We start from the raw sequence: 25,617 nt of genomic DNA, 5'->3' as shown, positions 1-25,617 counted from the left end.
ACTGAAATTGTAATCTAAATCTAAAATAAATTCTTCCCCCCCTGTTAAAAGAACAACTTCTTGCCTTTTGCCTTTCAGTTTTTGTAGCACTGGGAATCAAACCTAGGACTCAGATATACTAGGAAAGTGCTTACCACTGTGCTACCCATAACACTTGCTAATTATTTTTAATTCCAGAATCAAGCTAACCTTTATTTCATGAAGTAAAGCCAGGCATGGTGGCACACACCTTTAGTCCCAGGACCTGGAAGACAGAAGTGGAGGATCTCTTTGAGTTTGAGGCCAGCCTGTTCTATAGCATGAGTTCCCTGACAGCCAGGGCTAAACAGAGAAATCCTGCCTCAGAGAGAGAGACAGAGTTATTCTCTGTGCTTCACATTTGAGCTTCTCTGGGCTACTCTCTATGCTTCACAACCATAGTGGTCAAAAGGAGATTCAGAGAAACCACACATATGCTCCACAGTGTACTGTGAAGCTAACCTAGGATGCTGGACAAGTTGGATGTATTGGATGCTGCTTATGTTGTCTTGTTTCTCCAGTGTTAAGTATACCCATCGTAAGTTGAGGGCACCTGTACTCCTTTCAGAGGCACTTGTTAGGATAGCCCCTCAGGCTGTGTAGCAGCTATCCTTTGTTCATGGAGCTGTGAAGATCGCTTGGCAGCAAGTGCTCTTACAGAGAAGCCAGATTTGGTTCCCAGCACCATCATCCCAGCTCATAGCCATCCCTGGATTCGGGTCCAGGGTATCTGCCCCTTTCTCTGACCTCCGTGAGTACCAGGCACATACATGATGCACAGACACATTCAGGCAAAGTGCTTGCACATAAAATAAAACAAATCTTTAAAAGTACTGATGAAGCTGCTGTGGTGGCTGTTTGGGTTGGGTTACTAATGCTGTGATGAAACACTATGACCACAGCATCTTGGGGAGAACAGGGATTATTTTCAGCTTCTACTTCCAGGTCATGAACCATCACTAAATGAAGTCAGGGTAAAAGCTCAAAACAGGGCAGGAACCTGCAGGCTGTGGCTGATGCACAGGACCTGGAGGGCTGCTGCTTACTGGCTTGCTTCTCCTGGTTTGCTCAGCACCAGACCACCAGACCAGAGATGGCACCACCCACAATGGGTGGGACCCTCCCCCATCAATCACTAATAAGAAAATGCCCTACAGGCTTACAACCTGATCTTATGGAGGCATTTTCTCAATTGAGGTTCCCTCCTCTCAGATGACTTCAGCTTGTGCCAAGCTGACATAAAACGAGCCAGCACAGTGGCACACCCCTTTAATCCCAGCACTTGGGAGGCAGAAGCAGGAAGATCTCTGAGTTCAAGGCCTGATGTAGTCTATCTGGTGAGTTCGAGGCCATTCAGGGCCACATAATGAGACAATCAATAAATAAATAAACATGTATTAATCTCTGTGTACAGTAGCACGTCTGACTTTTAAAATACGATTTAGTGTAGAAAGCCTATTGTTAGGCTCTGTTGGCATGGACCAGAATTTAGGGCCTTCAGTAGCTATAGAAGACACATGGGTCTTAACATGTTAATTTGATGTAGGATTTTTTTTCTGATTGTTTACTTCATGATGGTGCAGAAGTGATGCTCAGTGCAAATCAAATTTGTTTCAGTAAAAACACTGTAGTCAGTCTTCAGCTTTGACCCTTAGATCTTGGACTCTTGGTATTATATTTCCTATGTCTCATTTATAATTCAAGGTTTGCCACCCTTTGGCTCTCTGCTCAGCCCTTGCAATGGGTAGGGAGGGAACTAATGCTTTCTCAGAAATGATACCTGACTTCCTTCAGATCCCTTGAAAATGTTCTCCCTGGAGAAAACCAGAATCTCATGCTAAGTCTGCTGGTTAGACATCCACTGTCTTCACAGTATCTCACCAAACTCAGACCTTCCATTCATGTTGCTTACCTCATCTGTCCTTGAACAGCCCTGTTAGAAAGACCTTCACAGGAAGTCCAGAAGCCCCTCCCACTCTATCCAGGTGACCAGAACCAGAGCCCTCCCTCATCTGACTTCCCTAGGGATGTGTCTGAGGCTGCCTCCATGCAGGAAGAATGTCAATGCAGGGTGGACAGTCAGACAGCAGAGCCTCCTGACCTGTTTTCATTATAGTCTTGAGCGTCACCTCTGAGAAGTACAGAGGTCCCTGCACAGTGCTATGCCTGGGCTTCCCACTGGGTGGCGCTTTGTTTCCATTCTTCATTTGCTGCATGATTAAACACAAAGATACAAATGAAGTTAAATAGCAGAGACTGATGTTTGGGGTCAGTGGAATTACTCTGTCATCTTTCCTTCACATGCTAGAAAGTAGCCTGAATACCCTGATCCACAGGGCTTCACTGGGCTGCTTGGCTTGGAGGTGTCCCCACTGTATGGCCCCTTCTGTGAACTCAGTTGCTTTTGGCTTCAGGTTTTTTTTTTTTCTTGCAGTCAGCCATGGTGATGTTTGACCTGGCTTGGATGATGTCCAAGGACCTGAACGACATGCTGTGGTATGTAGTGTGCGTGCGCGCACACACACACACACACACACACACACACCTGGAAATACTGCTAAACCGTGTTGGGAATCCTGCCTCCAGCTAAGGTCAATGTTACATGGACAGTCCGGTGCTTCCATGAGTCATGTTAGGTGCAGCCCCTCTCTGGGATGACTTATAAGCCTAGTCTTCCACGGGTTCAGTGTGAGGTTGGGGAGTCATACGACCTCACTGAGGACAGTGAGGCTCCGGGTCAGCTCCTGTCTCTATACCCTGGTGCTTACTTAGCCTTATGCCCAGCAAGTGCAGTGCATGCAGGTTTGAGTGGCATTGCCCTTGGTAGAGATTCTTGCAGGCCTGGCACTGGTACAGTCCGACTCAGAATTGTCCCTTTCTGCCATATTTCTGTCAGACTGTAACCAGGGCCTTGAGCACACAGCCCAGTGTGCCTCCCAGTCACTGTCAACTTAATTGATTTGAAACAAGATCTGGTCTTCATAACAGAGAAGCATGTAATTCTGCCCTGGCTCTGCCTCTTTGACCCCTTGTTTGTGGTCCTTGTTTTCTCTGCAAGCAGTATACCAAGGTCCTTCAGGTCTGATCATCTCAGTGATAGTTACACTGGTCTGCAGAGATCAGGACAGGCTAGGACTTTGCAGGGCCACCTCTAAACCCAAGGGTGCTCTGCCACTCTCTGGGTGTAAAGATGCCGATCTTTTGGCCCCACCCACTCTTAGCTCTTACTCCTATACTATGTGCCATTACTTGGCCACTTGCCAAGCAGTTGCCCCCAGCCAGGTTGGTTAGTGCTGAATACTTAGTTGCTTTGGTATTCAAGCTAAATTGGTTTCCTACTGGATCCAGTAGTGACCAGTCTTAACAGGAATTGCAGAGGCCTGGTCCTGGGTGTGTGCAGTGTACCTTTGATAGGATACTTCTTTTACGGATAGGTTCCCTTATGCCTTCTTGTCTAACTTGTGATGAGTCCTTTAGGTCACTTGTTTACATTGGTGGCGTCTCTCTGACCCAAGTATAGTTTATGTCTACCCAAGCTTTGCCCTAGAACTGGAAAACTGACCTTACGTTTCTTCCAGTATCTCAAGGAATACCTTCCCTAAAATTTCCCTATTTTTTTTTTTAAGATAGAAGGCACAATTTCAAAATGTCAACATTTCAAAATCACAGTGACGTACAACATAATTATTCACAAATCAGTGGCAGGGCACAGTGAGTTTTGGGTCCATGCGAACAGGACACTCCTGGACTGTCTGTCAAGTCACTTGGCTCCACGACACATACCTACCAAGTCCAGGCAGCTTGTAGCTTGACCCTGTCATCTTCTGCTTTCCTTCCAGGTGGGCCATTGTTGGACTGACAGACCAGTGGGTGCATGACAAGATCACTCAGTAAGTGATGGCCCCCATTTGAGGGCAGCTCTGTGCTCTGTGCATGTGGCAGTCCCTGACTCTGCACACGGGGACATGGGAAGCATTATCAATGAGAAGTCTTACAGAGAAGGAGAAGGGGGTGGCTCTTCTTGCCTGGGTCCTAGGCCTTTACCAGGCTATGGCCTCGCCTAGCCTTCTTACAGCCTGAGAAGTCCACTGGATGGAACCAACAAAAGCAGGAAGGGCTTGTTTTGACTTAGTTCTGTGGCCTAAAGGCTGGCACTAAGGTGTTAGCCTGTGCACATTGGAGGTTAGGGGGAGACATGGATGCATGTAGTGAAATAAGGATGGAGAGGGTGAAAGCCTGGGGTCCTGTCAGGGAGGATGACTTTGACCACAAAGACAGGAGACTCGCAGGAGGGTTAGTAAGGAGCAGAGTCTGATCCTCTGTGGTGACACAGGTTCCCCTTCTGTGGACTGTGAACTGGGAAGGAAGCAGAACTTTGAACAGGCAACATAGTCTCTCATTGTCTCTCTCAGGATGCAGCTCAGCCTCCTTTGGTTATCAAGTAAGACTTGTAAGAGAATGAAGAGACCAGGCCTGAGGCTCTGACCCTCTTCAGGAGGCCCATGTGAGGGTCCCTACTCACTTCCTTTCAATTTTCACCTCAGTCCTTGTGCAGTCTGCAGAAGCTTCCACAATGTATTAGGCCTGGATAGTTAGAAGTTTAAAAACTCAGTTCTGTTACCTGGGTTACCACATTGAGCCAGCCTCCAGCCTTGCTGTGTCTCAGTCCCTTCTCTGTTAAGGATGGATGGGGGTGTGGGTGAGACGGTTCAGGAGCAAGAGTACCTGTGCTCTTATAGAGGACTCAAGTTTAGTTCTCAGCTCAGCACCCATGTTGAGAGGCTTACAACCTCCTATAACTCCAACTACAGGGGTTCTGACATCTTCTGACCTCCACAGGCACACACACACACACAGACAAATAATTTAAAAACAATAAATTTATTGTTTAAAAAAAGATGGCATAGGGCAGACATGTAGGTGACATAGAATCTAGAAATGACAATACGTGTAACATGGGAAGCATATTCTGCTCTTGGCCTCAGGTGAGACCCTTTTGTCATTGTCTCAGTTGGTAGCCCATTGGGACCTGGAGCAGGGTCTGCCTATCTCAACTTCACTCGCTGGCCATATGTGTGCTAGTCTGGACTTAGTATGTAGGTTACTGTTACAGGGTCTAATTGACTGTGTGGGCTAGACACCTGGCCAGCATCCTCAGTGCTGCTCTCCAAAGGTATCTCAATACCCACCAAGATGATGCATAGCCTGGCCCGAGAACACCCTGCCCAGCTCTGTGTGTTGTCACTCCCTAGCCGGCTGGTGTGTACCTAAACACTTCCTTAGCCCTCCTTCGGGGACAGCTGGGGAGGGAGCTGGTTCAGCCTACCACGCTTTCTTCCAGAATGAAGTATGTGACTGATGTTGGCGTCCTGCAGCGTCACGTGTCCCGACATAACCACCGGAACGAGGCAGAGGAGGACATGCTCTCTGTAGACTGCACCCGGATCTCCTTTGAGTATGAGTATCTTGGCAGCTCAGTACCTTGGGGTTGAGGCATCACTCGCTGCTGTTAGCATGTTGCTCAGCAGGTACTTTCTGCTCCATCACTGTGATGATGATAGAGCCAGCCATGTCCTCCTATGAGCAGTGAGATTGTGATCTATTTGCTGGCCACAGATGATGTCTGAGTCATGCGGGAGGCTGCTGAAAGCTGAAGCAAAGTGAACTGCAATCCCTGGGTCCTAGGAGTTGGGAAGGAGGGGCACTGATGGGGACAAAAAGCACAGAGTGTCCAGTTGAGCAGTGGCAAGGCAGCAGCAAGACTGCAGAGTCTGTGTGATCCTAGGGGAGAGGCCGGACATGGGACGATGGACTCGAGGGGCTGTGTGCCTCTCGGTCTGTCAAAGGGAGAAACGGCTTCCGTCAGATGTTCCCTGCACGAGTCAGAGAGCTCAAAGGTCTACTGTCCCCAAGCAGGCCCCAACAAAAGAGGGTCCCACAGACAGAGCTGTCCATTAAGAATTCTGGGTGGGTCCATACCAACCTAAGGTTGTAGGCCACTCTCAGCTCCAGGTAGGTAATAAGCAGTGGGCACCACATGTGTTCCTTGACCTTGGAGCCAGCCTCTGCCTGGTACTGTACCAGCACTGGTCCCTCCATGAAAGCCTGTACAACACCAGCTACACGGCAGCCAGGTTCAAGCTCTGGTCCGTGCATGGGCAGAAGCGGCTGCAGGAGTTCCTTGCAGACATGGGGTAAGTGATTGCCTTGCCTGTAGCCTCCTACCCTGTCTCCACCCTGCTGGCATAAAGCACCCCTACTCCATTGTAACTTACTTATGTGTAAAGTTCAGTCCCTCCTCCATGTCCTAGCATATGGTGAGTGCACCTGTCCAGACATCCCTGGTGGGCATGCGCAGGGACCCCATGGCAGGCCTCCCTACTGGCAGTGTCTTGTCGCAGTCATACAGCCTGCTCCCTCTAGGCTTCCTCTGAAGCAAGTGAAACAGAAGTTTCAGTCCATGGACGTTTCCTTGAAGGAGAATCTGCGAGAAATGATTGAAGAATCTGCAAATAAATTTGGGTAAGTGCTTTTTCTCAATTATGTTTTTGTTTTTGTTTTCCTTTTTTCTCGAGATAGGATTTCTGTGTAATCCTAGCCATCCTGGAACCTCAGTTTATAGCCCAGGCTGGCCTCTGCTGGGAATTAAAGGGGTGACCCAGCACGGATTACACTTTTTAGAAACAGGGCTTCTGCTTTAACCATCCACCTGCACTGATGCAAAAATAAGAGCTGGCCCCAGGGATGTACAGACTACTGGGCTTGACTCAAACTAACTTAATGAAATTTTGACTTCTCTTTGGATTGCAAATGCACTTTCTTGCTGGGTAGTGATGGCACATGCCTTTAATCCCAGCACTCGGGAAGCAAGGGCAGATGGATCTTTGTGAATCCGAGGCCAGCCTGGGCTACAGAGTGAGTTCCAGGACACTGAGAAACCCTATCTTGAAAAACCAGGAAAAAAATGCACTTTCTTGGGCTAGAAAGATGGCTCAACAGTTAAGAACACTCACTGATTGCTTTTCTAGAGGATCCGGGTTCAAGTCCCAGAACCTACATGGCAGCTCACAACTGTCTGTGACTCCAGTTCCAGGGGATCTGACTCTCGAACTAATGTACACGCAGGCAAAGCACCAATACACATAAAATAAGAATAAATTAATTTAAAAAAAAAGAAAAGAAAAGTGCATGCTGTCCTTCCAGAGGACAGACCCCCAGCTCCATGACTAGTGGCCCATAATTACTTGTAACTCCATGTCTGGGGTATTCTATACCCTATTCTGGCCTTTTTGGACACATGTACACATAGACACATGCATTCACATAATAAGTTCATGAAAATAATAAAAAGATAAACTAAAATACACTTTCCTTATAATGATTAGGATCTTGTTTTTGTTTTTGTTTTGAGACAGAATCCTAGATATGGTAGAACTCACTATGTAGACCTTGTAGACCAGGCTGGCCAAACTTGAACTCACAGAAAGTCCACCTGCCTCTGCTTCTGGAGTACTGAGTATATGTGCCACCATGTCTGGCGTGTTTAGGGCCTTTAAATCCTGGGACTGTGATGTAGACAGATATACTGGAATCAGAAATAAGGCACCAGGGGCAGGCATACTCTGTCCTACCAGGTCTTCAGGTACCACTGAAGCCCAGTGCCTGCCTGCTCCTGCCTGGCTGGCTGACATTAGGGCACAAATGAGAACCTTGCCCATACCCAAGGCCTGATGGCTATGTAGTATTCATTGCTGAACCAGCCAAGCAACCAAGGTCAGGGCAGTTGGCTGCAGGGCCTGCATGTTTGGGTGTTTTGGCCTACCTCATCCTCTAAGTGATAGTCACAGTGAACATTCTTGGGGACCTATGAGTAACTTAGGGTATCTTTTAGTCTGGTCTAGGCATATGAGCTTGTGTACAAGTTAAGAGTGACAAGTTCATTGCTTCCTTCCTGGACAGGATGAAGGACATGCGTGTACAGACTTTCAGCATTCAGTTTGGGTTCAAGCATAAATTCCTGGCCAGTGATGTCGTCTTTGCCACCATGTCTCTAATGGAAAATCCGGAGAAAGATGGCTCAGGGACAGACCACTTCATCCAGGCTCTCGATAGCCTCTCCAGGTGATGAGTATGATCTGGGCAGCTATTCTGTGGCCTCAGCCTTACCCTGCACAGAGACCAATCACAAAGATGCATCAGAGTGTCTTGTCCTACGGGAACTACAAAGTTGGAATCCCTGCCACTGAGCAAGCTGGTCCTAAGCTGGCCCAGCTCCAGTGTCTTTTTTTTTATTATTATTCTTTTTGAGATAAGGTCCCCATAGCTCAGGCTGGCCTTAGTACATAGCCCTGTCTGGCTTCAAATTTATGCTTCTTTTGCCCAAGCCTCCCAGTGCTAGCACTGGTAATGTATGTGTGCCACCATCCCCAGTGTCCTGGAGTCCTTTTCATTCCCTTTGTGATTGTCTTCTTTCTCCTTCTGTCTTCTCAATCTCCTAAGGCATTGTCATTCGCTCTTGTTTTTCTTCCAGTTCTTCATTTTTACTTCTTATTATCTTTATTTTTCCTTTTGTTTTTCAATCATGAAGTAGGACATTCCCAGTTGTGATGGTTCGGAGTTGTGACTTTCTCATATACTTGTATGTCAAAGGTGATCTGCACCTCATTGTGTAATTTGTTGATTTCCTTTTGTTTATTTGTTTAGTTTGTTTACTTGCATGTTTTGAGGATCTCACTGTAGTCCTGGTTAGCCTTGAACTAGCTTATGTAGATAGACCAGGTTGGCCTCAAAGTCACAGGCATTCACTTGTTCCAGCCTCCCAAGTTCTGGGGATAAAAGCATGTACCATGATGTCCAGCTTCTCGTTTGTCTGTTTTTAATAATGACTTGGTGGGGACCAGACCACAATACTCTATTTATGTAAATATTATAAATTTAATTTAAATTTAATTCTGTAGGTTTTACGAAAAGCCTAGTTCAGATTACTTTTCTAACTCAGTAGAACTGCCTTTTCTGTTGATTTTTTTTTGTACAAAGTCAAAAAAAAAATACAGGATCCTACTTTCTGGGTTTCCTCAGCTCGCTCGCTCTCACTCCCTCCCCCCTTCCTCCCTCCTAAATATTTAGTTTTAAGATACAGTTTTTGGCGGGCGGTGGTGGCACACGCCTTTAATCCCAGCACTCCAGAGGCAGAGGTAGTTGGATCTCTGAGTTTGAGGCCAGCTTGGTCTACAGAGTGAGTTCCAGGACAGCCAGAGCTACACAGAGAAACCCTGTCTTGAAAAACCAAAAGACAGACAGACAGGATGCAGCCATAAGTCATGGCTCCTGCTCGTAATCCCAGTACTTAAGAGGTAGAAGCAGGAGGCTCAGAAGTTGAAAGATAGCCATTTTGGGCAGTATAGTGAAAACAAAACACACATATAGTGTACCCCCATAGAAGAGCATGCCCAACACTTCAGCACTGTGCAGCCTTCAAGTTTCTCTGTTACCCAGAAGCAGCTCTGTACCCGTTACTATTACCTTTCAGCCCTCCTAGTCCTGAACACTGCCTCTGCAGACTGCTCTCATTAGTGGCTTCTCTCACTTAGTGCTATGGGTTATGCTTATAGAAGGACCTGTCTTTATCATAGATCATGTCCATTGGATGAATAGTCCACACTTTATGGACCATTTTGTAAGCTGGTAGACATGGGTTCTTCCATCTTCTGACTGTCTTCCTTAGTCGAGTACACGCTTTTTTGTAGTTGTTTTCACTCCTTGTGCTGGAGTAGAATTGTGGAGTTATGTGTGTTCTTGATGTAACCTTCTGGGGAATAGCCAGGCTGTTTCCACCGTGGCAGCTCCAGGACCCACCAGCAGTGTTTGAGGACTGCGGTTTTTCCACATCTTTACCAGACTGTGGTCTGTGTGTGGATGTATGAAGTGGTAGCATGTGCTTTTGGTTTGTATCTCACTGGGGCTAAGGATGGGTAGTGTTTTCTATGTGCTGACTGGCTATTTGTGCAGCTTGTTTGGAGAGCTGTCTATTTAAATCTCCCACTTGTCAGTTAGATAGTAATTTTGATGGTGTCCAGATCATCCAGTTTTCCTGTTGTTTCTTGTGCTTTGGGTGTTGCTCTTGAGAAACCATTGCTAAATCCAAATGACAGACTTCACGTTGTTCATTTCTGCTAAGCACGGTTTTCTCACTTACACTGAGTGTATGACTCTTGGACATTAATTTTTGTTGTTAGTACAAGAAAATATACAACTTTATTCTTTGTAAAATTTATTCCTGCATTTATTTATGTGTGTGCGGAGGTCAGAGGACAACGTGAAAGTTCTTCCCTACCATCACGGGGTCCCAGGATTGAACTCCATGAGCCTTCCACTGACCTCCGATTTCACTCTTTTTTTTACATGGCCACCTACTTCTCCTTGAGACATTTGCTAATTTTTTTCCTCCTGCCATTGAACTATTTTAATACTTGTATTAAGAATCAGAATAAAGACGCACTTCACCCTGCAGCTCTCGTCCATCCGTGTAAGGTTACTGGCGCTATGCCAGGACCACACTGGTGATGCTGTACCTTTGTAGCATCTTTGTGCTAGGAAACGTGACTCTTCCCGTTTTCTTCTTTAGGATTTTTCTGCTCTTCTAGGTAACTTGAATTTAATCTTGGGATCAGCAGCTCACCAGTTCCTGAAGAGGTTCATTTCTGTTTTCTATCTGTAGTTCACTCTGTTTTGGGAGCAGATGGAGCCCAGGCTAACCTTGAACTTGATATGTAGCCAAGGATGACCTTAAATTTCTAGTCTTCCTGACTCTGCCTGCGAACACTGGGATTACAGGCTACACAGCTTCACTTGGCTGAATATTGCCTTATTAACAGCGTGTGAACTTTATACTTATTCTGTTAAAATTTTAAAATATTAGTGTGTGTGTGTGTGTGTGTGTGTGTGTGCGTGCGTGCGTGCGTGCGTGCACGCGCACATGTGCATGATGGGATAGATGTGTGTGGAGGTCCACAGTCCAGTAGAATCTGATCTCTTCCTCCTTAATGTGGATTCCAGGTTGGTGCAGCAAGCACCTTCACCTCCAATCTCCCCACCAGCCCCTTCTTTTGTTAACTTTACATAACTGTTAGGTGTGTTCTCAAGCTCAGTTTTGGTTTTTGCATGGCTACTATATGGAAATAGATGCAATCTCTGTGTCTTTATCATGTATCCTTTCCCACCGCCTTGCAGAACTCTTTGTCTAACAATTTCCTGTGGATTCTTTACGCTTTTGGATGTAAGAGATCACGGAGTCTGTGGATGGCACCGGTTGTGCTTCCTTCCCTGTCTGGATTCCCTGTAGTGAATTTCCTTGCTTGCTGTGCCAGTCGGTCCTCCAAGGCAGCACTGTGGTCCCAGTGCATGCTCTCTGTCTGCCTCTCTTTGTTTGCTGTGCAGGGTTAGACCCTAGGGTCTGGCACATGCTAAACCCTGCTTCCCAACCACTCTCAGTCCCATTCCTTTCCCTACCGTTCCCTCTAGCTCTGTTGCCTCGCTCTCAGCAGTTCTCAGCGAGGGGCAATGTAGACAGAAGCTCTGGAGACTCTTGCAGCTCCACTGCCCTGGATCCGCACACACTCCTTACTTACCAGGTTCCCTTGCACTGTACCATGGGTCCATGGAGTTAGTTCACTCTGTCCCCTTACACTCATCTGCTTTTGAGTAACAAGGCAAAGCTCTCTCAGTCTTGGCATCCGGCTTCCGATTACGCTGCGTATCACTGACCCCCAGCGCCCACGGTGATGCAGGTAATGCAACAGCCTGGTGTCTCCTTTCTCACAAGTTAGAACATATGTGTTTGCTTCTATACTCTATGTGCGCTGTTGTGTTGTGTGGTTGAGTGACAGTTTGTTTTTGTTTTCCAAATGTTTGTAAATTGTGTTTTGTGTATGAGTGTTTTGCCTGCAGGTCTGTGTGTACAGCACATGCATGCCTGGTGCCTGTGAAGGTCAGAAGAGTGTGTCAGCTTCCCTAGAACTGAGTTATGAACAGCCATGAGCTACCACATGAATGCTGGGAGCTTTCAGGTTCCCTAAAAGAATAGACAGCGGTCCTAAGCAATGAGCCAGCTCTCCAGCACCGTTGGAAGATGTGATTTAGTTGCTTCCTTTTTCAGATCTGTTTCCTACCCGTTTTCTCCCCAGTTCTTTGAACAAGTAGTCTGTGTGTATGTGTACATGTATGTGTGTGGGTTGAGGGGCCAGAGGTCATCTCTGTCTGTACATATATATGTAGGGTGAGGGGCCAGAGGTCATCTCTGTCTGGACATGTATGTGTGTACCTGCAGAGGCCAGAGGTCATCTCTGTGTACATGTTTGTGTACATGGGGGGGCCAGAGGTCAGTGTTGGATATCTTCCTTAAGTTCTCCACCTTAGTTTTTGAGACAGGAGATCTCACTGAACCTTGAGCTCACCAATTCAGCCTGCCGGCTGGCCACACAAACCCCAGAACCTATTGTCTCCACCACCTCAATGCTAGTGTCATAGGCATGTCCCCACTGTGCCCAGCTTTTTACATGGGTGCTAGGGATGGAATTTAAGTCTTCACACTTGTGTGGCAAGCGCCATGACTGAGCCCCCACATGTCACCCTTTCTGCTGTCACCACAAATGTGTATTCCTAGAGCACAGTTCTCAGATAGCTTTTAGAGAAGGGGAGCACATAGAGTGGGCACCCTGCATCCCTCTGTGTCACACAATGATCTTTGGTTTTGCTCCTAGAGTTGAGGTTGGAGGCAGTTTCCTGTTGACTGTCAGTTCGTGTGCCCTGCCCTCCAGCAGCTGACACTGCTAATAAAAAGTCGGAGTCCTTTCGATTCTTGGTTGTTCTTTTTTTATTTTTTTAAGTTTATTTATCTGTACGTTTCTCAGCCTGCTGTCAAATTTATGATCCTCCTGCCTCAGCCTCCCAAATACCAAGGCTGCTGTGTGTGCCATCACACCTGGTTTTGATCATTGTTTGTTTAGAAATGCCTAGCCCTGTCCACTAACAGAGACTTTCAGATCTGTTCTAGCTTGTTTCCTTCATTGCCGTGAGTTTGCAGACCAGTCACTTCAGTTTATGGCCCCAGGCTCTGCAGCTCCACACTTGCTTTTTTCTCTCAGAACATAATGGAGTCATTTTGAGTTTCATTTGATCTCTAACCGTCTATTTCTATTGGGCTCTTCCCCCCATCCCACCCTTACCCCTCTTGAAGCCATAAGTGGTTCTCAGATAATCTGGTGTTTTATATTTAGGAAAGAAGTTACGGACTCTTGATGGAGCCCTGGGTATCTGGGTGTCAACTTGTTGGGCACAGAGTTGAAGGCCAGCCCTACTTTTCTAGAGTGTTCATTTAAAATATTCAGAGAGGCAAATTCTCTTATCTGTTGAGTGAATGTGGGGAGTCTATATTTTCCCCACCCGTTGCCTAGGTTATCCTGTTGGAGCCCTCCAGGTACCTTCTTGGGTCCTCCTTATGTGATCTCTGTTTAGATCTTAGATTCCTATATTGTTTTGTAGCCCAGGCTAACCTCAAATTCACAATTTTCCTGAATGCTGGGATTATAAGTGTGCGCCACCATACCCATGCATCTTCTGTCTTTTTTTGTTTGTTTTTTCGAGACAGGGTTTCTCTGTGTAGCCCTGGCTGTCCTGGAACTCACTCTGTAGACCAGGCTGGCCTCGAACTCAGAAATCCGCCTGCCTCTGCCTCCCAAGTGCTGGGATTAAGTCTTCTGTCTTTTGATCCTAGAGTCATTTGACTCTCTTACTCCATCGCTGTGTTTATACTTTTTTAAATTGTTTCTTCCTTTCATGTGAAGAGGAACTCAGGGGGAGAGAAGATAAATTTTTACCTCTAAACTCCTTCTTGAATCAAGAATCAAGCAATCTATTTGACCTTGACACTTTAGGAAGAGTGTTCAAGCAGCATCACATAAGCCGTGTCTGCTGTTTCAGGGGTAACCTGGACAAGCTGTACCTGGGTCTGGAGCTCGCCAAGAAGCACCTCCAAGCCACGCAGCAGACCATCGCCAGCTGTCTCTGCACCAACCTCGTCACCTCCCAGGGCCCTTTTCTCTACTGCTCACTCATGGAGGTCAGGCTTCCTTACTCATGCAGTGCCAAGCCGTACCCTCTGGTGGCCTTCTCTGACCGTCTCTCTTCCCCTTTTAGGGCACTCCAGATGTCACACTGTTCTCCAAGCCAGCGTCCTTGAGTCTGCTCAGCAGACATCTGCTCAAGTCCTTTGTGTTCTCGGTGAGGACTCACATGGAGTGGGGATGAGGTGGCAACGGCATGTGTACAGGAGGGCAGGTGTAGTGCAGAGCACAGTCAGGGATGACCTGGGCTTACCCACACTGTCCCCAACTGATTTGGGGCCATATTTTAACTCCCTAACCTCTAGGAGCCTTCCAGTTCCCTACAGGCTCTAGTATTAGCATTCACTATTTATGTCACTCAGATAAGGAGGAGGGACCCCTGGACACCATGCAGCTGGGGCTTAGGTTCATCTGTGGCAAATCAGGAAAAGATGGAGTTAGTCATACACACCTTGTTCCCAACAAAGGTTTGGATAATGTCTCTGTAGGTTTGTGGCCCTAATACCTTTCTTGGAACACAGTGTAACTCAGCTGGTATTTAGACAGGCCCTAAGCCAGCTGCTAGGCAGAGATGCAGAAAGGATAGTTGGTAGTGACTTCAGGATGAGGTTTCTGAAGAGAGTCAGGAAGTTGAAATTTACTCAGGCTGTGAGTCAACCAGTAAAACAATGATGTTAATGTTTTGAAGATAATTAATGCTGTCTCCATGGGCTCTGCCTCCTCAGACACAGCCAGTCTTTGATCACAGCTATCTCAGGAAGACTGAGTATATAGCTCAGTAGTGGAACCTTGCCTAGTATGAGTGAGGCCCTGTCAGTATATCTGATCCCGGCACCAAAAAGAATTTGTTTGAGAAACTTATAAGAAACAAGACTTGTGTCTGTTGTGCACTGGCTTTATGCAAGTGAAGTGATGTGTAGGCATTGCATTGGGTAATATAAGTACTTAGAGATGATTGCAGTGTAGGAGAGGGTGTGCAATTATATATAAAATTATATATAAAACTGATAGTGTTTTCATGAGAAACATGACATTCTTGGATTTGAGTGTCCACAGTGTTCCTGGAACCATTCCCCTGCCACCTGCTAAGAATGACTAAAATGTCAAAAGATGAACGAGACCAAACAAGAACTTTGCAATTGTGTTGGCTTCATTCAGATCTCAACCTCATGTATCAGTTGTGAGAAAGAATATCTGACCTCTGCACCTCTCTTTCCTTATCCGTAGAAGACAGCCACTTCACAGGTCTAGTCAGTTATCACCCACCATTGACTTAACAACCACCAAGTGCCCATTTCATACACTGGCTCACAGTAAAGGTAAACTAGGACAGTTAGTTAGTTGGTTATCTTGATGGTAGTATGAGAGGGAAACCTCACCGCCTAACTGTGCAGGAGGGCCCCAGGAGGCGTGAGTGCATGAATGAATTTCCAGCAGAGGCATATACTGAGAGGAAGGAAAATAGACCAAGGCAGAGGTGTTAGGAGGTGCTCCTAGAGACCTGGAGGTGGTGATCAGACAAAAGCAAGGGCTGATCCTGCAAGGCTAGGGCACTAAGAGGGTTCAAGCCTGTAGATAACTGGATGCTGAGAGCCAAAATATCAAGTTGGAATTGTAGCATGTCCACTGCTGACTGCACCCCTGGAGGCTTTAGGGGTGGCCTGCTGCTGTTAAGAGTCTCTAGATGCTGAACAGTGTGCTCTACCCTGCAAGCCGAGAATGACAGTGCTGTAACCAAGAGTGCCCCTGTCTCCATAGACAAAGAATCGACGCTGCAAGCTGCTGCCCCTGGTGATGGCCGCCCCGCTGAGCATAGAGCAGGGCACAGTGACCGTGGTGGGCATCCCCCCAGAGACTGATAGCTCGGATAGAAAGAAGTGAGCAGCTTCTTCTTGTCCTGGGACAACAAGACTAAAGGCCCTGGTGTGTCAGCACACTGGCCACCAACTCTGCGGAGCCTAAGTGGCTTTTGCCCTTCAGTGTCTCTCACAGGGCCAGGTTGGGAAGGGTCTATTGTCTGTGGTTTGTCTTCCAATGTGTCTGTCCTATGCCTTCAGCTTTTTTGGTCGGGCATTTGAGAAGGCAGCAGAAAGCACCAGCTCTCGGACTCTACATAACTACTTTGACCTCTCAGGTGAGTGTCTCTGCTCAGTGGTCACACTTCTGCCTTCATACCTTCCAGGCCGCCATTGGCCCTGGAACAAGGCAAGCTGGTGATGAAGGTACCCAGGCAGCAGTCCTCCTGCTCTTCCAAAACAGCCCTCAGCAAAGCTGCCCTCAGAATCCTCAAAACTCTTGCTGGGAAAGTACAGGCCTGCATGCAGCCTTACTGCCTTGTCCTGAAACCATCTCCCACCCTGAAGGGCAGGCTGTGGTGACTCTAGAGATCAAGCCTCACTGGGAAAGCCAGTTTTCCTCATGTTCAAAAGGAAACAACCCAAAGCTGGCAACAAGAAAGGCCTTACCTGTGGGGCTCAAGCACTCTACAGCACTCTACCCTGCGAGGCATCGCACTTGCTGTGTTAGGTGAATCAGAATGAAAAGGCCTAGTCCGGTGACCACCAGATAGAGCAGCACACAACTTGGTTCGTGCCTGACCGGATATATATATATATCTCCAAAGCTGGCCTGGTTCTTATAGTTTTTCTGCCTAAGCTTTCCAAGTGTAAAGATTGGGTATCAGACTGCTCTTTTTTGTTGATTTAGTTGGCTGGTTTTGTTGTCTTGGGTTTTGGTTTGTTTGGGTTTTGGTTGTTGGAGGGTTTGGGGGGGGCGAGATTGTTGGTTTTTTGTTTTTGTTTTTGTTTTGTGAAGTCTCTATAGCTCTGGCTGCCCATGTCTCATTTTTGAGATAGGATCTCACTGTGTAGACGAGGCTGACTAGAAGTCACCAAGATTGACACTGCTCTGCCTGCCAAGTGCTGGGATGAGAGTGCTGCACTGCAGTGCTGGCCCTGCCTCGTTCTCACTCACATCTGTTTTCTGCTTTATTTATTTTATTTTATGTGTATGGATGTTTTGCCTGCATGCGTGTGTGTGCACCGTGTGCATGCCTGTTGGATCTCTTGGAACTGGGATTATAGATGGTTGTGAGCCACCGTTTGGGTGCTAGGAATTGAGCCTGGACCACTCTCTAGGAGTGTAACAAGTGCTTTTAATTGCTGAGCCGTCTCCAGCCCCTCCCTCACTGACACATTTTACAGTAAAACAGACTTGACATTGCACTACTGCTGGTGGCTCACTAGGCTGCCTGGTGAGTTCCACAGGCTGATCCCTCTCAATGCCATGCCTGTCGCTTGAAGTCAGTATGACTGGCTACTTACCTTAGCTACATGGTTTCTTCTTTCTTTCTGAAACCCCTCTATGTATGTCTACGCCCTGATGTCTTCTTACAAGGACACTAGTGTTGTGCGTAGGACACACCCTCGGCACCTTATTTTACCTGTTTGAGGGTCCTGACTTAAGGTATCATATTCTGAGATACTGGAGGTTGGGGTCTCAACAGAGGAACCTGGGGAACAGCTCACTCCACACCTCGGTTTGTTTTTAGTTTTTTTGATTGTTTATTTTTGTTTTATTGTTGTTGTGGTTGGTTGTGGATAGGTTGGTTTTAAGACAAGGTCTTTCTAATGTAGCTCTGGCTATCCTAGAACTTACCTTGTAGACGAGGCTACCTCTGCCTCCCGAATGCTGACACCACTATGCCCAGCTACCTCAGTATTTTATCTGCATCTCTCAGAAAGGGCATTTCTTACATTACCATGCTCTGATTCCCCAACACTAACTTGTCTGTGTTCAGGTTGCCTGTACTGTCTCAGGCAGGCTTCTTTGGGCCAAGCAGATGTAGCTATCTATGGCATTGTGGGGTTGGTCCACCGTGAGCAGCAGCTCCTGCTTCCTGCCTGTGATGGGGATGGGTTGACCACAGCCCACCTTTGTTGCACAGGGACAGGTTAGGCTGCAGGCTCCCTGGCTTCCTCTGTTGGTTGAGAGCCAGAGGCAGCAAGTGTGGAAATAAGTATGGTCACTATCAGCCTGGTGAACAAGGCTTTGTATCTGGGGAGCTGACCAGCTGTATGGAGCACCTCACTTCAGCAAGCAAGCCCTCTTCGGTGCCTAGCTTTGCTTTATCATACCTCTCTGAACCTGTCTGCCCTTCAAAACACAAGTAGTTTGTGTTGTGTCCTCTCCAGAAGAGGACACTGAAGCTGAGGTACACCGCAGAGCAGGGCTGATGTGGCCTGCAACACTGGGGACAGGCAGTATCAGGGTCTGTGTCAGGGTTGTTGCATGCTTTGTATTCCCTCTACTGACTGGCATTGTTTACCCTGCATACCATGGTCGTCCTTGCAGAAGGCTCTGGCCCCTCCACAGTGTAGCCAACAGATGAAATAGGGAGTACAGTGGGAAAGAGATGAAATCAAACACTGCAGAATGCTCCAGGCCTGGCAGGAGCCTGCAGTGTGGAATGCGATGGGGTTGTCAGGCTGAGGGAGGAGTGGGAGGCCATGTACCATGCCTTGTTTCTCACTCCTCCCTGCTCACAAGATGTTTTCCTTTCATTACTTCAGTAATTGAGCTGAAAGCTGAGGACCGGAGCAAGTTCCTGGATGCACTTGTGTCGCTGCTGTCCTGAGGGTAAGCATGGGTGGGTCGGCCCTGACTCCTGCTTTTGTGTCCCTCAACAGAGGCATTCACTTGTATTTCCCATCAGAGGAAGGTCTTGAGATTTTTCCCAGGAATTCTTAAGAATGCCAGCAAAGCCACAATGGAGCACTTTTGAGAAAGATTAATTAATTAATTAATTAATTTCTCAAAATTAATTAATTTTCTCAAAAGTGCTTTGACACCACCACCACAGCCCCCCTTCCCGGAATGACCTCAGATTTTATGTTTGACATACAGGTTATCTAGTGCCAGCCCCAGGGGCCACCCAGTCTCTTACAGCCACAGCCACAGCCACAGAAGTGGCACTCTGGACTTTTCTGCACTCAGTCTTTAATGAGAAAGCAAGCTGTTGGCTCTGTGTGGGCTCTCAGCAGTACACAGGTATCCTGAGAGGCCTACTGCATGTTACTGACAGTCCATTATGGTCCAGAACACTTCCCTCACTATTCTCCCACATGACCCTTCTTTTTGAGGGGCCACATGGGAAAGTGGAGTAGTTTTCTCCTATGCTTGTGTGACCATCTCAGCCGCCATTTGGCCAGGCAGCCTTTCCAAGCCTCTGATATAAGGAGCTCTTCAGTCTGGGGCTACCCTGTCAATGTTAAACCTAAGCTATGGGGGAACAGGATGGCCTAGTGTGTCTCAGGAACTTCATTTAGTCAGGATAATATGAGCACTAGGGGCCATATTAAGGAAGGTGTCTAGACTGGACTTGGAAATCCTTGGTCAGACTTGTAGGTAGTCAGCAGTGACTTGAGCCAGGTAAGTTTAACTTTAAATTAGTGTAACTCCAAAAAGGAACCCACAGGTGGCAAGTGTGTACTGAGATTGTGGGGAGCAACACGTGCCAGGGCTGACTGGAGGCAAGCCTCTCTCCTGCATTGTCAGTAGCTCTGCTGTGTGTGTCTGGCTACCAAGCAGGGGTATAACTGGGAGGGAAGGGGAAGATGCTGCTACATAATGGGGGGAAGCAAGAGACTGCCGGGCAAGGGAAGGCCCTTGTACACAAGCCATGAAGCTGCCCGGGCAGGACAGGTGGCCAGACAGGCTCCATTCAGACTCCATAGGGAATGGGAGAGGACAGTGAGTACCTCCGTAGATCCGGGATGGCCAAACTCACCCTCGCCCTCCTGTTGAAGCTGCTGAGAAGCAGTAGCCCATCACGCCATGGGAAGGCCTACTCTAGTTTGTTTGATGCACTGGAGAGAAAGGATGAATTGTAGGAAACTTTTTTTTTCTTCCAGGATTTGATTTCCCCAGAAGTGACCTCCTTTTCCTTATTTATATCACCTGGCCACTATTCAATTGTAAGATAACATTTGAATGTGAGACGATGTGTTTGTTTTTAATAAAATGTTTGATGTTCTTCCCCTCTGTGTCTGTGATCTTACATTGGTACTTAAAAGTACTCTGAGCCTTCTTGGGATCCAGGGAAACCTTGTTTCTGTGTGCCGTAATCTTCTGTGCTACATAGGAGGCATAGAGACATCTCTGTTCAATCCTAGGACAAAGTCTTTCCTGCCTCTCCTCACCTGCTCTCCTGGCCTGATGGCAATGGGCAGAGGCTGGGCTCTTCAGTACCCAGTGTCTTCACAACCAGCACCTGTGATGGCCACGGCTCAGCAATGCCAAGAAGGACCTGACTCTGCCTGCCTAGCACTGTCACTGTCTTGGCTATCCTTCCACCATGGCCTTCAACTTGCCATAAAGGACCTCTTCAGATGCCTTGTCCTTGCAGGCACAGAGGTCACAGTGCTTTGCAAATGAGAAAGAATCAGGGGGAAGGCCTCAGACCAAGGAAAGCTAACCTCTGAGTAGGGTCTTAACAGAAACAGTGTCCCCAGGCTCTGTCAACATTACTCACACCCCATCAGAATATTTTGACTGTAGTGGAATTCTGGCCTCTAACACCTTCAGGAAAGCAAGGGTGTCTTAGGATGGTGGAGCCATCTGTCATTGTCCCTGGAGCAGGTAAGTATAGAGAGGTTGGATGGTGAAAAGGGGCTGATTACTGCCTGGGGACATAGGCACTAGAAAGCAGACATGGTAGAAAGAGATACCCACTTGTGGGCATCTGAGCTCCTAAGAAAGGCAGGATGGCACACAACCCTAGAAGGAGCTGTTCACAAAGGTTTCTCTTTTTTTCCCTCCAGTTTTGTTTTGTTGTAGAGTGTTTGGTTTTTTTGAGACAGGGTCTCACTATGTAGCCTAAGACATCTCCCTATTCCAAATACTGATGAATAGTTTTAAGTCAATGGCGAGGAGCCCAGACTGCCCGGCAGGAAATCGGGGAGTATAATAGGTGGGAGCTGGGTAGGGGCTGGCTCTTCCTGGACCACTGTAGTGCCATCAGCTAACTGCCTTCACGTAGCCACCCTGGCCATTTGGAAGTCCTCAGAGCAGCTGCCTTCCTGTACTCTATACTGGGAAAAGACCTCTGTGAGAAGGGTACACCACCAGCCAAGTGTGCTGGCATAAAGGAACCGTACACTGTCCTGCTAGGGCACAGGGCCAGATCTAGAATCACATGTTCCCAAGCTTAGGGCTGCCCTTGATCCCTCCTGCACATGCACCTGCTGGACTAAGTTCATCTTGATTCAATGAGGTCTTCCACTGAGGCTGTCTCATGGGGCCTGAGGAAAGTCAGCTTCCCTGTATGCTTCCCCTTGCCTTCTCTGTCCCCAATTCCAGAGTCTGTCCTGAGTCTCTCTAAGCTCACATCCTTAGGTTTTAACTTCCTTCCCCACCATGAGGCACCCAGCCTGAAAGACTTGGTACTGGATGTGGCCCAGCAGACTTCTTGAGGCCAGGGTTGGTGGCAGATCCCCAGCCTTCCTGCTGGCTGGGCTTTGTATGCCTCACTGCAGCCCCTTCCCCACCCACTGTGCATTCCTGCTTCTGGCCTTTTAGCAAAAGGTAAAATTGCCCAAATAGAACAATAAGCTTTCTTTGGCTGTTGGTTTTACTTGCTTTACCCTCATGGGATCTTTTCCCAAGTCCTGGCTGGACCTTTTTTTACCCCAGGATAGTAATACCCAAGATTCTCTGTAGTTGTCAGCATAGGTGCATTATCAGCAAGGTGGGCACAAACCCATAAACCTTAAACCCTGTTTAGAGCCACACTAGCCAGAGGAGCTAGGACAAAGGGCTGGAGTCAGACCCCGCTGCCCTGGGCAAGTGCCTCTCCATAGCAACTTAAAATACTGCAGTCAGCTGAAGTCTGTACACATCCTTCATGGAGCGTGTCTCCCACACATGAGGGAAGTGCTTGGTCTGGCTGTGTGCACTTGTAAGTGGCCACTTGATACTTGGAGCTGAGCAAGCACTTGGAGGAAAAGCACTGGGTATATTCCTGGGAGAGCCAGCAACCTAGCTACCCACCCACAGCACTTCCCAGCACCCAAGTTCCCATTCCCAGGATATGAAGCTCCTGCTGGATCCTCTCCTGGGGTCTGCCTCCCCTCCTGTATCCCAGCACTTGGCCATGGATCTTCTGTCCACATTCTTAGCTTCCTGCGAGTGTAACTGCTTCTCCCAGTTGAAAACTGGAGAAAGCCCTACAGGGAGCCTTTGAGGAGAGGGGTTGGTGGGTGATTGGATGAATAGGGTGCTGGACGGAGGACAGGACACAGTTGAAAGTGTTCAAACCATTTACTAAGCAAATTCTTGCCCGGCCCACCCCCCAAACCCCAAGCTTCGAGGAGGAAGGCAACCCCTCTAAGGCTCGGGTACCTACAGGCCCCCCCCCCCCCCCTCGGGGGAGTGCTGGAGTGAGACCAGGTCCGGGCCAAGCCCTTTGATTCAGTAGGTTCCTCTCCACTAACAAAGAAAATGCCCTTTTAAACACATCCCTCTGGCAAACCCAGGGTTTCTCCAGCTGCCCTTTCAGGTCAACAGGTGCCACTGAACATTAAGATAGCATCCAGCGCTCCCCAGGGTCTCTCAATAGGAAGAGTTAGAGGCAGTTTGGTGTCTACTTGACCGATTAAATCTTAAAGAGTTCCACCCCACATCATGGCCAACTGTGCATAGAAGAAAAGGTCCGTCAAGTCCTCACAAGGACTTGTCTGTAGTCTGTTCTGAGCAGGGCCTGGATAGTGCCGGTCAACGGACCTTCTGTAAGAGCAGGCAAGTCTCGTCCGAACCCAGCTTGACTTGCCTCAAGTCTGCGCTGTGCAACCCTGTGGTGGTCGTCATCCACACGCGGCGTCCCGCATCAGTCTTTCCCATCGCGGGCTTAGCTGCGGGGAGAGCCCCGCCATGCTTCCCGCCCTTAGACGTAGTTCTTTTTGTCGTAATCGCCGTTGGCCGTGGGCCGCCGCGGCACCGAGTACTTGACCGGGAAGCTGAACTCTGGGCGCCCGGAGCAGACCCAGGCACCGCAGCAAACGAGGCCGCCGCCGCACATGAGCAGTGCGGAGGCTGCCCAGCCGATGTAAAGCGCAGCGCCAAGCTCATACTTCTGAGACACCGGCACCGCCGGATCATAGAACTCGCGGACCACGATGTTGGCGAACCAGCAGAGCGGCACGAGTGCCAGCAGCCCGCACAGTGCGTAAAGCGCTCCTCCTGTGAGTGCCACCCGTGCCTTAACTGGACCCGGGGCCACGCAGGTGGTGCACTGGGCGCCAGTCAAGGTAACAAAGAGTGCTACCAGCGCCAGCAGCACAGCGCCCACGGTGAGTGCCCGAGCTGCCTGTACCTCCGCACTCAGCGCCAGCACAGACTCATACACCTTGCACTGCATGTGCCCGGTGCTCTGCACAACGCACGACATCCACAGCCCCTTCCAAGTCGTCTGCGCCGTCACAATATTGTGGTCCAGAAAGGCAGTCACCTGCCACATGGGTAGCCCACACGCCAGGATTAAGCCCACCCAGCCTACCAGACACAGCACCAGACCCAGAATTTCCAACGCTGCAGACCCCATGGCTAAAGACTGAATGCTCACCCGACGGCACTTTGGGCCTCCGGGTGTGCTCTGCGCAGCCTGGGCTGTGAGCTCGGAGCTGATTCTGTTCGGAGCCTCCAGCAGTTGAGCAGAACAGAGGTTTCTACCACACCAACTCTGCAGTAGCCTGTTGGGGATGTCTTATTTGAAGTCTCGGGGGCGGACTCTACCCCCAGGGCACAGCCCCCCTAGCTAGATCAGCCAATCCATGAGCAGACTTTAGGCCCACAGCCAATCGCAGACCCCCGACCCCCGACAGCTACAGTTACTGAAACAAGACTAGTCTTGCTCACCCGAACCGGCACCCCTCAGTGCCAAGCAGTCTGAGACCCTACCAGTTTCAGCCCCCTATCAGTTGAGGCTGATCTTGGTGGATTCACAGGCGATCTGTGTGTCCTAGTCTCGCCATGTTAACAGCACGACCTCTAGCCTACACCCACCAGCTTCACCTGCTACATCCTAGATCACTCCAACTCCTCTCTGCAGACGCTTGTGGAGGTTTTCTGAGCCCCTGTGCATAGGTGAAACAAACGTCTACACCGTTTGTCCCTTGGCACACCAAGCGGAGATGTTAGGCAAGTTTGTGTTGGGCATGCCCTTAACTATAACCTCATTCACGATCCTGCCTAACCACTGCCTACAGGTCTCAATCCTTCCCTGGAACCGCCTGATACAAAGTGGGCAGTGAAGGGCCTGTGCTCTCCTCTGTGATGCTGCTCGACCCCATTCGCTGAGGTCCAGAGTGTCAGGCAGCACCACTCAGAAAGTCTCCAGTCTTCTCCAGCACATAGGCTTTGATGCCAGCACCGCATATTAGAATCCTGGGAGAGCAGAAACACGAAGGGGCATAGAGAGGCTGTGCCTTGCCATCCTACACATAGTTGTGGTGCTTTGCCACCCCAGCCCCCAGGCCACCCTCCGGAAGCCAACTTGGAGTTTCCTGGCCAGGAGGAAGAGCCCCCATCCTCGGTGGAGGAGGGAGCCGCGGGATTTCCGGGCATTCTTCTGCACAATGGCCCAGCCATTTCTTGAAAGGTCCACTGGGTTAGGCGCTCTGGGTCCCTGAGGCTAAGGTGGGGGCACCAGGCCCCACAGACCACAACCAAACTAGGGCACCAGCCTCTTTCCAGTGAACACTCCTCCCTGCTCCCTTTGTTTCCAGCTAACCCTGGACTCCAGCTGGGCTGTGTTGTCTTCCTTCTTGTTGTTGTTCTGTTTGGGGATTTGTTTTGTTGGTTTCCTCCGCACAAAAGAACTCAGGCCTCTTTAGAGAAAGGATTACATTGTTGGGGCCAGCCACAGATGTGGAGATTTTGGTAAATCTCTCCCTTTGTGGGCCCCTGCTTCCTTCTGAGCTAGGTCAATGGAGTCAGGTCATTGCCTGCTTCACCCTACAAGGAACTGTGCTTAGAAGGCAGAGGGGGAGCCTCACATACACACCCTTTCTTGTCCTCTACCAACTCTCCCTGGTGCCTCCTTCCAGCTATCATAGATTGTCTGCTGCCTTCTGCAAACCTTTTTTCCCTCTCGGTGGATGTAAACTCAAAGCTCAACCTCTCAGTCCTGCTCCAGTCCAGAGAAATTGGTTTTGCCAGCCTCCTCCCTTCAAGCTCCATGGCATCTTCCTGGAGCAACTACTGAAGCCTCTATCACCCAACAAGGCTATTCCTGCAGGCCCTTGCCTGCAATCCACTATGGCTCTCATTGCCCACTGACGAAGAACTGGATCCTGGGAGCAGCCTAGACTTATGTGGCTGTGAGTGGTTGAGATTGACTTGCGAGACCAGGAGCGTAGTTACTTCATAGTTACTTCATAGTTACTTCATAGTTCAACCAGATCCATCTTCCTTGGGCCTTGAA

At 48.6% G+C, this 25,617-nt stretch overlaps 2 protein-coding genes across 2 annotated transcripts in view; one reads left to right on the top strand and one right to left on the bottom strand.

Annotated features, from left to right (window-relative positions):
• Positions 1-20,175, top strand: part of Cdc45 (cell division cycle 45) — a 28,019-nt gene extending 7,844 nt beyond the window's left edge. The window contains exons 8-19 of the mRNA XM_034515250.2: positions 2,453-2,514; positions 3,858-3,908; positions 5,360-5,479; positions 6,081-6,212; positions 6,442-6,540; positions 7,978-8,139; positions 13,996-14,134; positions 14,212-14,295; positions 15,897-16,015; positions 16,196-16,272; positions 18,710-18,776; positions 20,051-20,175. Of these exons, the coding sequence (XP_034371141.1) occupies positions 2,453-2,514; positions 3,858-3,908; positions 5,360-5,479; positions 6,081-6,212; positions 6,442-6,540; positions 7,978-8,139; positions 13,996-14,134; positions 14,212-14,295; positions 15,897-16,015; positions 16,196-16,272; positions 18,710-18,774 (1,110 nt within the window). The 3' untranslated portion in view covers positions 18,775-18,776; positions 20,051-20,175. The remainder of the gene's footprint in view (positions 1-2,452; positions 2,515-3,857; positions 3,909-5,359; positions 5,480-6,080; positions 6,213-6,441; positions 6,541-7,977; positions 8,140-13,995; positions 14,135-14,211; positions 14,296-15,896; positions 16,016-16,195; positions 16,273-18,709; positions 18,777-20,050) is intronic.
• Positions 20,176-22,438: 2,263 nt separating this feature from the next.
• On the bottom strand, positions 22,439-23,895 carry Cldn5 (claudin 5). Its single transcript, XM_034515277.2, has one exon. The coding sequence runs from the start codon at positions 23,734-23,736 to the stop codon at positions 23,080-23,082; it is 657 nt and encodes a 218-aa protein (XP_034371168.1). The 5' UTR covers positions 23,737-23,895; the 3' UTR covers positions 22,439-23,079.
• Positions 23,896-25,617: the final 1,722 nt, after the last annotated feature.

The sequence above is a fragment of the Arvicanthis niloticus genome, chromosome 12 (assembly GCF_011762505.2).
Source record: "Arvicanthis niloticus isolate mArvNil1 chromosome 12, mArvNil1.pat.X, whole genome shotgun sequence".
Classification (NCBI taxonomy): Eukaryota; Metazoa; Chordata; class Mammalia; order Rodentia; family Muridae; genus Arvicanthis; species Arvicanthis niloticus.
This window is presented reverse-complemented; position numbering and strand designations above follow the sequence as displayed.

Bases quoted from the DNA above. Each gene is read 5' to 3' on its own strand.
- Cldn5 (XM_034515277.2), bottom strand. From the start codon at position 23,736: ATGGGGTCTGCAGCGTTGGAAATTCTGGGTCTGGTGCTGTGTCTGGTA.